Below are 11,142 nucleotides of genomic sequence, written 5' to 3' on the forward strand. Positions count from 1 at the left end.
GGGAAAAACCCAAGTCTCGCCAATCCTAGATCATTAAAAAGGGTCACTCACCATTTATCCACGTACCAAGCCCAATAGTGCTGGACGTGAGGGGGTGTATTGGGAAAAACCCAAGTCCCACATCGACTAGAGATTAGGCAATTAAATAGTATATAAGTGGAAAACAACCCTCACCTTACAAGCCGGTTTTCTAGGATTGAGTTAGACTTATATCCACTATTCTAACATGGTATCAGAGCCATTTAGATCCACTTTAAAAATGGGTCACCCACCATTGATGCATGCCTCATAGGTGTGAGGGGGTGTATTGGGAAAAACCCAAGTCTCGCCAATCCTAGATCATTAAAAAGGCATTTATCCACGTACCAAGCCCAATAGTGCTGGACGTGAGGGGGTGTATTGGGAAAAACCCAAGTCCCACATCGACTAGAGATTAGGCAATTAAATAGTATATAAGTGGAAAACAACCCTCACCTTACAAGCCGGTTTTCTAGGATTGAGTTAGACTTATATCCACTATTCTAACAATGCTTCTCTCAGTGTATGCTTGTTTAAGCATAATTTAGTGATAAACCCTACTATTATTAACAATAGTTGAGCCATGCATATTGGACTTCAACCTTATTTTGTTCGATAGAAAGCAAGCAAACATTGGTCAAGACAAACATTTAAGGTTTTATTCCAGGCCAGTCAAGAAAAGTTAAATTACAAATCTAAGTTTTTCCTCTATTTTAACAATCTTTGCTTTCGGGGTCCTAAGTGGGGTTATACAACTGAAAATCTAGAATCACTTAGCCTATAAATTCTCTGTTCATCTACATGAATTATTAATTTGAATTTGAAGTGTGGAGTTTAGGCTTCCACTGATACTGCTATTGTGTAATGTGAAGTTTAGATTCATTTTTCATGTTATTAATTAGGCTTTTTATAACTATATTTTTTTATTAGTCAGAATTACAATGACGACAACAAACTCAAAACCTAAAACTCTATGCATACTACCAAACTTTTTACCACTAAACCGACCCCAGTGATTTTACTTTATGTCTAATTGTTTACCGAGCTTCTGTTATGTTCAAATGTACTATTAGCTTTACCAAGTCAAAAGCAATTTCCTTGGATCACAAAACTCCTGAAAAATCATATAACCTTTGAGTTATTCCATCTCATATTAGAGAGATTTATGAATTCCAACTAATATTATTAAGGACAAGTGACAAAAACACATTGAAACAAAAAACTTCTTTTACTTCTTCATTTGTAGTGTTATAATCATTGCAGGTGCAGCACTTGGAATTCATATTGGCTGAGCAACGAATGATAAGTGTTGTTGCTTCTTCCTCTAACTCTTCTGTATGTCGTCTTCAAAAAAATATGACGTTTTTCTAAGCTTTCAAGGTGAAGACACACGCAGGAACTTCACAAGCCATCTTTACGAAGCTTTGAGACAAAAGAAAGTTGAGACCTATATAGATGAACAACTTGAAAAGGGAGATGAAATCTCACCGGCACTCATCAAAGCCATCAAAGATTCTCATGTATCTATTGTTGTCTTCTTCGAGAACTATGCTTCTTCAAAGTGGTGCTTGGGTGAACTTATCATGATTTTAGATTGCAAGAAAGATCAAGGACAAATTGTAATACCAATATTTTATGACATAGATCCTTCCCATGTGAGGAAGCAAACTGGGAGCTATGAGCAAGCCTTTGCAAAACATGTGGGGGAATCCAACTACAACAAATGGAAAGCTGCTCTCACTGAAGCAGCCAATTTATCTGGGTGGGACTCTCAAACTTATATGTAAATAAAATGATAATGAGATAGACAATGTATTATTTTAAATTGAGTGAACCAAATTTGATTCTAAATTGAGCATGATTTTGCAGAAAAACACCTTTCATAGTATTTTATTTAGGAAGTTCATTGCATAGAGAAAGCAGAGGCATTGATTATCTCCTCTAAGCCATCGCATTTTCCTTCCCCAATTGTTTCTTTGTTATTCTCTAATCTCTACTACGCCACCATACTGATCATAATCATTTTATAGTTCTGTTTTATTTTCTAATTTGTTAGACTTGTAACACGATCATTTATTTTTCTTTTGTTTTCCTTTTCATATGCTAGGACTGATCCTGAGTTACTTAAGGACATCGTTGAAGATGTTTTGAGAAAATTGCCTCCTAGATACCAAAACCAACGTAAAGGATTGGTTGGAATTGAAGAACATTGTGAATGGATTGAATCATTACTGAAAACTGGACCAAGTGAAGTTAGGACCCTGGAATATGGGGTATGGGTGGCATAGGTAAGACAACTCTTGCTTCTGCTTTATATGACAAACTGTCTCACGAGTTTGAAGGAAAACGTTTCGTAACAGATGTATGGGAAGAATTCGATATGAGTAAGCTTCAAGATAAAAAATCTCTCATTGTGTTGGATGATGTGGCTACTTCAGAACAATTAGAAACATTAATAAATTATGATTTGTTGAGACCAGGAAGTAGAGTCATTGTTACAACTAGAAATAAGCAAATACTTGGCCTAACTGATGAAATATATCATGTTGAGGAATTGAGCTCTCATCACTCTCTTCAGCTCTTCTGTTTGACTGTTTTTGGAGAAAAACAACCTAAAGATGGATATGAAGATTTGTCAAGAAAAGTAATTTCCTATTGCAAAGGTATTCCATTAGCTTTAAAAGTGATGGGTGCAAGTCTTCGTCGAAAAAGTAAAGAGGTATGGGAAAGTGAACTGAGAAAACTCCAAAAGATTTCCAATATGGAAATTCACAAGGTATTAAAATTAAGCTATGATGGCTTAGATGATTCTCAAAAAGACATTTTTTTAGACATTGCATGCTTCTTCAAAAGGAATTATAAAGACTGGGTAATAGGAATACTCGAAGCTTCTGATTTCTTTGCAGCATCTGGAATAGAAGTCCTTTTAGATAAAGCTCTTGTAACTATTTCAGATGACAACCGGATAGAAATGCATGACTTGATACAGGAATTGGGTCAAGAAATCGTTCGTCAAGAATGTATTAAAGACCCTGGAAGACGAAGTCGTTTGTGGAGACATGAGGAAGTACATGATGTATTGAAATATAACAAGGTAAGTGGAAGATGCAATGTCTTTTATTTGATAACACATGTACCATTTAGAATGCACAAGTATGATAGTCTTAGCTAATTATTTATTTTAATTTTTGTTTGTCAGGGAACTGATGTTGTTGAAGGCATAATTTTAGATTTGTATAAACTAACTGGGGATCTATGTTTGAGCTCTGATTCTCTTTCAAAGATGACTAACCTAAGATTTCTTCAAATTCAAGGTTGGCGGTATAACAGATTTAATGTTTGCCTTTCTAATGGTCTTAAGTCATTGCATGATAAATTGAGATACCTTCACTGGGATAGATTTTGTCTCGAGTCTTTGCCGTCTAACTTTTGTGCTGAACAGCTTGTAGAGTTTCGCATGCATGAAAGCAAGCTTAAGAAGCTTTGGAATGGGGTTCAGGTATGAATGTGTCTATCCATACATACCACATTTTCCTTTCAATTTGCAATGGTACAATTGAGTCATAAGTGGTAACTGTTCTTGTGCTACCTCAAATGAAGCTCATTCCCTAGAGCCACACATAGGATTATGTGCTTTTATGTATGCTTAATTTTCTCTTGATGTAAGGTTCATGATTGTGGAATTAACAATTTCTTAAAAATCTGACGTATCTTTCTTGTGCAGAATCTTGTGAATTTAAAGATAATTTACCTTTGGGGCTCCCGAGACTTGATTGAGGTTCCAGACTTATCCAAAGCTGAAAGACTTGAAGTTATTTTTCTTTATAAATGTGTAAGCTTGTGTCAGCTCCATGTTCATTCAAAATCTCTCCGGAGACTTTTTGCTGAAGGTTGTTCATCTCTCAAGGAATTCTCGGTGACATCAGAGGAAATAAAAGAATTGAACTTAGCTGGCACAGCAATATGTTCATTGCAACCATCAATTTGGCCTAAGATTACTTTTCTTTCTCTAAAGGATTGTAACAATCTAAAGTTTATTGGGAACAACATTGTCCACTTATCTTCTTTAGAAATATTAGATCTATCTGGAACTAATATCTCAAGCTTGCTTGAACTTCCACCATCCCTGCAACTGTTGATAGCCATTAACTGCACTTCTCTGGAGTCAGACTTCACTCAACAGCTAGTGTTAAAACACATGTTACAGAGCCACATACCCTACTTACACCAACAATATCTTGATAATCCTGCGTATAATGATGACCATGCATATTTCCTCTTCTTGGGAGTCCATGTTACCAACGATTGTGGGATTTGTACAGCAGACAATTCAATAACTATTTCTTATCTTCCAAAATCTGACTTGTGTGGTTTCATTTATTGCATTGTTCTTCCCAAGGGATCAACCAAATATGGTTATGGTGGTGTTTCATGTTCTATCAATCAAGATGGCACAAATATCGGCTGGGACGTGAAGAAGAAACATTTCAAAAATTTCACTTCAGATCACGTGTTACTTTGGTATCATGACATCATAAAATTTGATGGAATAAGTGAAGCGTGTGATCATTTCAGCAACATAACATTTACATTTGAATATGCATACTTATTTCACACCAAGACAAAAGACAAGATAAAAGAGTGCGGGGTCTTCCCAATATATGCTACAACATCGGGGTTTAAGCTAATTAGTAGTAGTACCAAGGAAGCTTTTGAATGAGAATCCATTACTCAAATCTCTAGTAATGAGTCAGAGTTGGGCCCACAACCAATGGAAATGGGGAACTTGTTGGACCCCAAGCCCAATACAGAAACAGGCCCGTTAGGCCCGTTAAATTTGTTTGAGTTGTTTATCAATTATCCTTTTAAATTCTCTAAAAAGTATCATAATGGTCCATGTGTAGGATAATATTAATGATACCTTAAGGTTGTTACATATTGGTGGTTGTACATATTGTTTTGTTCTGAAATGAATTGTTATTTTTAGTTTCTTTATTATACCTAAACCTTAACTATTTGGTGCTTTCAGTCCCTTACTTCATGCCTCCCAAACTCATCTCCAACTCTTGAACCCATTTAATATAATAAAAAAAATGACAATAATGAGTACTTATTAATTGGGTTTTCTTCCAGAAAAGGCAAAAGCAGCACAGCACATGCCACGTGGTCCCCCTCATCCCAACTCTCATCCGTCCGATGGAACACAATCCAACGCTCCCAAATCGTCCACGATCTCTCCCAACTAGCCTTTGATTAAGCGAATTCGACATGGTTCACGTTGCTCCACGATCACCCCTTCGTCACCGTTAGATCATGAAAGATCCAACGGCCACAGATACGCTTAGAACCACAGAACATGGCAGCGGGAACAACAACTGAAGTAAGAGAGAGAGAGTGAAGTGGGGGAAGGTTTCGGAGAAGAAGATGAAACAGAGTGGCGGAATGGTAACTGGGTCGCGTGAAAGGAACGAACTTGTTAGAGTTAGACACGGTTCTGATAGTGGGGTCCGTGTTTCTTGCTTTGTTTCAACACTTTTACTTCATGGGACTTTTGATGAAGACCATGTCTGTCTTTTTTTTTTTTTTATTTGTTCCTTCACTGTGTGTGATTGACTTCAAAGCTTGAGTTTTTATGCTTACAATGGAAATGAGTCATACAAGTTTTATTCTTTTCAGAGAGTATGTAGGAGTGGCCTGTTTTTCTTCTTCTCCTTTCTTGAAGGTTTGGGTTGGTTATTTTTGCAACTTTTTTTTTTGTCATTTAACTAAACATTCTTTTTTTGGGTGTGGGTTGGATTTGTTTGTAGGAAGTGTCTGCAGGGTCTTTAACTTAGCTAGGATGGTTGGATCTTGATATGTTTGATTGCTGGTGTGCTTTACCATTGATGGTGTATTTCTTGATGAGGTGTTGAGGAGTTGAATTTGATGCTTTAGTATGAATTTGTTATTATCAAACAATGCGTGGATTTGAATCTTTATGTAGTCGCTGAGAATTGAGAAGTTTGTCATTGAAAGAGTCCAGTTTAGCCTTTGGATGAGGTCATTGGCTCTTGGAATAACTGTGATCATAGTTTGCAGTTTGGTATTGTTAATGAAAATTGGTTGATAACTGTAACTGATTGTCTGATCCTGATGCATGTAATGATTTCATCACTATTTTTTGTCAAAATTCGTGGTCATGATGGAATCATACTTGTTAGCCATTCTTAATTTTGTGGATTGAGGTTGTCATTTTTGCATATAATCTTGCAAGAGATTGATCTGCATAGGCTAAAGTTTTTCTTATGTAATTTTAATTCTGACTTGTATAATTTATATACCTTGCAGTCCAAACCCGTGAAGAATTTGAATGGTCAGATTTGTCAAATATGTGGTGATACCATTGGATTAACAGCCACTGGAGATGTCTTTGTTGCTTGCCATGAGTGTGGCTTCCCAATTTGTCATTCTTGTTATGAGTATCAGTTGAAAACTGTGAACCAATCTTGTCCCCAGTGCAAGACTAGATTCACAAGTCACCAAGGTTAGCTTGTGCATAAATGTTATGTTTTTTGGTCTCTCTCATCAGAATTTGTAATGAGCAAAATGAATCTGGATATCAGAGGGGGCTCGAGTGGAGGGAGATGATGACGATGAAGACGATGCTGATGATCTAGATAATGAGATCAACTATGGCCAAGGAAACAATTCCAACGCAGGGATGCAATGGGAAGAAGATGCTGACCTCTCTTCATCTTCTGGACATGATTCTCAAATACCAAATCCACATCTAGCAAATGGGCAAATGGTAACGTATTTTTAACTGATTTTGAGATTCTCAACTAGGCTGAAATCACATGTGTGCCAACAGAAATGTGTGAAATTGTAAATTCACTATTGGTCAAAACTTGCTCGGACTCAAATTTGGACTAGCTTGAGTAAAGTTTGAAAGTTATGAAACCATAGGAGTCTTACTCTATGTTTTCACTTTAATGTTGTGATTTCTTACCTATGCATAACAGTGTAATTATGTATTTTTATCACTTGTGTAGCGTGATTAGATATTGACTAATATGTTATTTTTGTTTACACTTTGTAATTTATACACTGCAATCAGTATTATATGTTATATTTCATGAAATAACATACGTATTTTACCTGTAGACTTCATTAACAGTCAGTTGGTAAATAATCCTCTGCTCGTATTTGGTACATCATTTTGTAATAATAGTATACTAATATTAAATAATTGTGTCATTTTATTGTCAGGTGTCTGGTGAGATTCCATGCGCTGCTTCTGAGGCTCAATCTATGCAAACTACGTCAGGTCCTATGGGTCAATCCGAAAAGGCTCACTCACTTCCCTATGCTGATCCAAAGCAACTAGGTATGGAGTTAACCAGAAATGATGACAGCATATCACATTTTATGGTTATTATAGTTCTTAAAAGAAAATATCTTTTTATTACAGTTCCTATAAGAGCTACAATCTTTTTCTGCCTAATACTTCTAATGTATGAATTTAAACTATTTTGAATTGGCCAGCGGAAACCATGTCCCGCAAGCATAGATTGATCTTTGGTTGCTAGTTTAAGCATAGATTGATCTTTGGTTGCTAGTTTTGGAACACTACATGGACTATGTGACAAAAAACAAAATAACATATTTTGAATTAAATTACAAAAGACCCCTTTTCAATGTCTAAACTCTAGACTTATGAATTGATATAATATCTGCATTAAGCAGAATGGTTATTCGTTATTGGACTAGATAACTTATTGGGTTTGAACTATTTTGGCATGATCCAGGTCCTGAGAGTGACGAAGAGATAAGAAGAGTGCCGGAGATTGGAGGTGAAAGTGCTGGAACTTCAGCCTCTCGGCCGGATGCCGGTTCAACTGGTGGTCCGGAACGTGTTCAGGGGACAGGAGAGGGACAAAAGAAGAGAGGGAGAAGCCCAGCTGATAAAGAAAGCAAGCGGCTAAAAAGGTATATATAAACTTGTTCCTGTCTTGCATCAGCTGAAACCTCTTTTCCTTCTATTGATTCATTGCATTTATAATTTGTTTGATTGGGCTGTGAAACTGGAAATAGGCTACTGAGGAATAGGGTTTCGGCTCAGCAAGCAAGGGAGAGGAAGAAGGCATACTTGATTGATTTGGAAACAAGAGTCAAAGACTTGGAGAAGAAGAATACAGAGCTCAAAGAAAGACTTTCCACTTTGCAGAATGAGAATCAAATGCTTAGACAAGTATGTTAATTTTGCTTTTGTTACCATGTCATCATCGTTATCATCATCATAGCAGTTTATATACATGTCTCTAACTCATCATCACACTATCACCGCGACGACGATGTTCTTTAAATGGGTTATGTGACTAGCTCAATGATACACCAGAACCTTTAAAATGGAATCCTAACTTGAAGTCTGTTTGGATAAACTTCTTTATAAATACTTATAGGAGAAGAAAATAGAAAGAAAAAAATGAAATTAGCTTTTTCAATAGTTAAAATTAGTTTATGCATAAGTTTTAAAATAAGTTTTTGGAGAATTTAATATAGGAAAACTTCTATAAATTAGTTTATGCATAAATTAATGTTAGCTTATGGATAAACTAATTTCATTTTTCTTTCTTATTTGAAGTACTTATGGAGAAGTTTCTTCAAACAGCTCTAGCTCTTGTTTATTGTTGACTTGTTCTCAAAATTTGTTTTAGAAAGGAAAAAAGGGGATATCCATGTTGTCTTATCCATGATTTATTACTATCAGGGTCATATTAGACTTCAGATAGGACTTTATGCACATAATATCCAATATGGTTAAGGAAACCGTGTGGGATGAAAATTCTGGCCCCTTCTCCTGTCCCATACCAGACCACATTTGGTGATTTATTTAGTGAACCTTTATATGCACTACCAAATTTGCATACAATGTGTCACTTTTGTCTAACTTTATCTTTGCTCAATCATGTAACTGTATGCTATTGGACTTTGCAGATATTGAAGAACACAACAGCAAGCAGGAGAGGGAGCAATAGTGGTACTAATAATGCTGAATGAATATAATGACAAAAACTGGCAGAGAAAACTTAGAGATGAAATAGATTCAGAGAGAAAAAGAGAGAATATATTAGCAAGAAAGAGAGGAAAAAAAAGTTAATCATTAGTTTTGATGATTTTTTCTAGGTGTGCGTTTGGAATACCGTGATGTAAAGGATGAACCTTAAGACATGCTTTATCCTATAATAGTGTGACCTGATGTTCCATTGTTATGAGTAATACAATTATCATACAAACAAATTTTAGAGACTCATTTTAACCAAGGTTTAATAATCATTTGGTTCCTTTTTTTTTTTTTTTTTTTTTGAGAATTTCAAGTAGGTCCTAAACTAAATTTGTAATTAGGTTTTTCAGCTTTTATATATATATATATATATATATATATATATATATATATATTTAAAGGGATATTCTTTTTAGTAATCATCTTGTCCTTCATATTTTTGTTGATTATTATATCGTTTTAAGAAATTAGAAAAAAAATATTTTTTTATAAAAATAAAGACCTTAAAATTAATGAGTTAATTATAACATTAAATCAACGTATATTTATTACTTTATTTTTATTTTCTTTAATAGAAATAGGAAATGTCTAAATTCTACTATATATATATATATATGGATTTGTTTATTATAGCAGTAAATTTCTTTAGTATTATTTCGTTCAATAATTTATGTTTTATATCAAATTTTAACGATTCAATCGTTAAATTTAAAGTTTTTAATGCATAAATTAAATTTGTAAATTTAAAAAGAAATAAAAATTATTTGATTATCTGTTTTATTAATTTAAATTAATGTATAAAATAATTTTATGAGAATTAATGAAATGAAGTATTAAATAATTTTTAAATTTTAAAAAATTTGCATATTTGATCTCTACATTAAAAATTTAAAATTTAACAGTTAGATAATTAAAATTTGATGTAAAATATGAGTTATTGAATAAAGTAAGCTTAAATTTATTTTTGAAGTAAATAAATTCCATTTATTTATGAAGTAAATAGATCTCTTTATATATATATAATGGGATCTATTTACATCAAAAATAAATTTAAGCTTATTTCATTCAATTATATTTTACATAAAATATATATATATATATATATATATATATATATATAATTTAATTCTTGGAGATAGAAATTCATATAATTTGATAAAATATTTTTTTATATCTGTATACTTAGACAACCATATCAAATTGATATTCCATGTCATTGTCCATATAAAGCCACTTTTAATCCCTATTTGTGAGAAATTTTATGTAATTTCCCTAATCATAAAAATTTTAGAATGATAAAAATTTTTAATGAATAGGAATTAAAACATGATAAAAAAAAGATGATGATATAAAATAATAATATAATGTGGTTGTTCTGATATGAAGATATTAAAAATGTTTTGTAAATTATCAATGTAAACAAAATTTTAAACATAAGATTAAACTAGCAAAATATAAGAAGATGAAGATCTAATTACATATTTTTTTAATTTGGAAATTTAATTGAAGATTTCCAAAAAAATTAGGAATTGAATGATGCATTAAAATTTTAATTAATGATCAAACTAATTACTTATGGTTAACACCATTTGGGGAGGAGATAAGATGTGGTTGATCAATCGTTTGTGAAATATACTTAGTTATATCATTAATGATAATGAATTGGAAATAGAATGATATTAACTAATAATAAGTGGTTAAAATGTAAATATCATCATTTATTTGGCTAAGCCACCGACACTAATGGTGGAGCTATGCTTAAACAGATTGTTCACAGGGCAATAATGTATATATGGATCTAAAATTTTAAAATGAGTATTTCTAAATTTACTAAAATGAATTGTTTGGTATTTTTTTTTTAATAATTTGAACTTTATTTTTTTGGGCAGGTTGGGTGTAAAATTATTTAACAATTTGTTGCAACCAATATTATTTAATATTTTATTGACAATAAAATTAATTTAATATCTATTAAGGTACTGATTTCATATGAGATTTCATCATTTTTAGTATATAAATATTTTTCCGACGAAGTAATAATTATTAAAATTATCAACACTATTTTTGTAAGCGATGTTTGC

The 11,142-nt window shown here is 33.1% G+C and overlaps 1 protein-coding gene and 1 pseudogene across 2 annotated transcripts; both read left to right on the top strand.

Annotated features, from left to right (window-relative positions):
* Positions 1-1,006: 1,006 nt before the first annotated feature.
* Positions 1,007-3,576, top strand: LOC109804650 (disease resistance protein RUN1 pseudogene; annotated as a pseudogene).
* A 1,787-nt stretch (positions 3,577-5,363) lies between these two features.
* On the top strand, positions 5,364-9,310 carry HY5 (Basic-leucine zipper (bZIP) transcription factor family protein). 2 transcript variants are annotated; one of them, XM_020366565.3, is made up of 7 exons: positions 5,364-5,523; positions 6,346-6,541; positions 6,621-6,805; positions 7,267-7,384; positions 7,806-7,986; positions 8,092-8,248; positions 8,995-9,310. In XM_020366565.3, the coding sequence occupies exons 1-7, from the start codon at positions 5,443-5,445 to the stop codon at positions 9,055-9,057; spliced, it is 981 nt and encodes a 326-aa protein (XP_020222154.1). In that variant the 5' UTR covers positions 5,364-5,442; the 3' UTR covers positions 9,058-9,310. The 2 variants fall into 2 exon arrangements, with proteins under 2 accessions (XP_020222154.1, XP_029128587.1); XM_029272754.2 differs by lacking the exon at positions 5,364-5,523 and adding an exon at positions 5,601-5,740.
* Positions 9,311-11,142: the final 1,832 nt, after the last annotated feature.

This window comes from Cajanus cajan, chromosome 2, assembly GCF_000230855.2.
Source record: "Cajanus cajan strain Asha chromosome 2, NIPB_CcT2T_4, whole genome shotgun sequence".
In the NCBI taxonomy this organism is placed as follows: domain Eukaryota; kingdom Viridiplantae; phylum Streptophyta; class Magnoliopsida; order Fabales; family Fabaceae; genus Cajanus; species Cajanus cajan.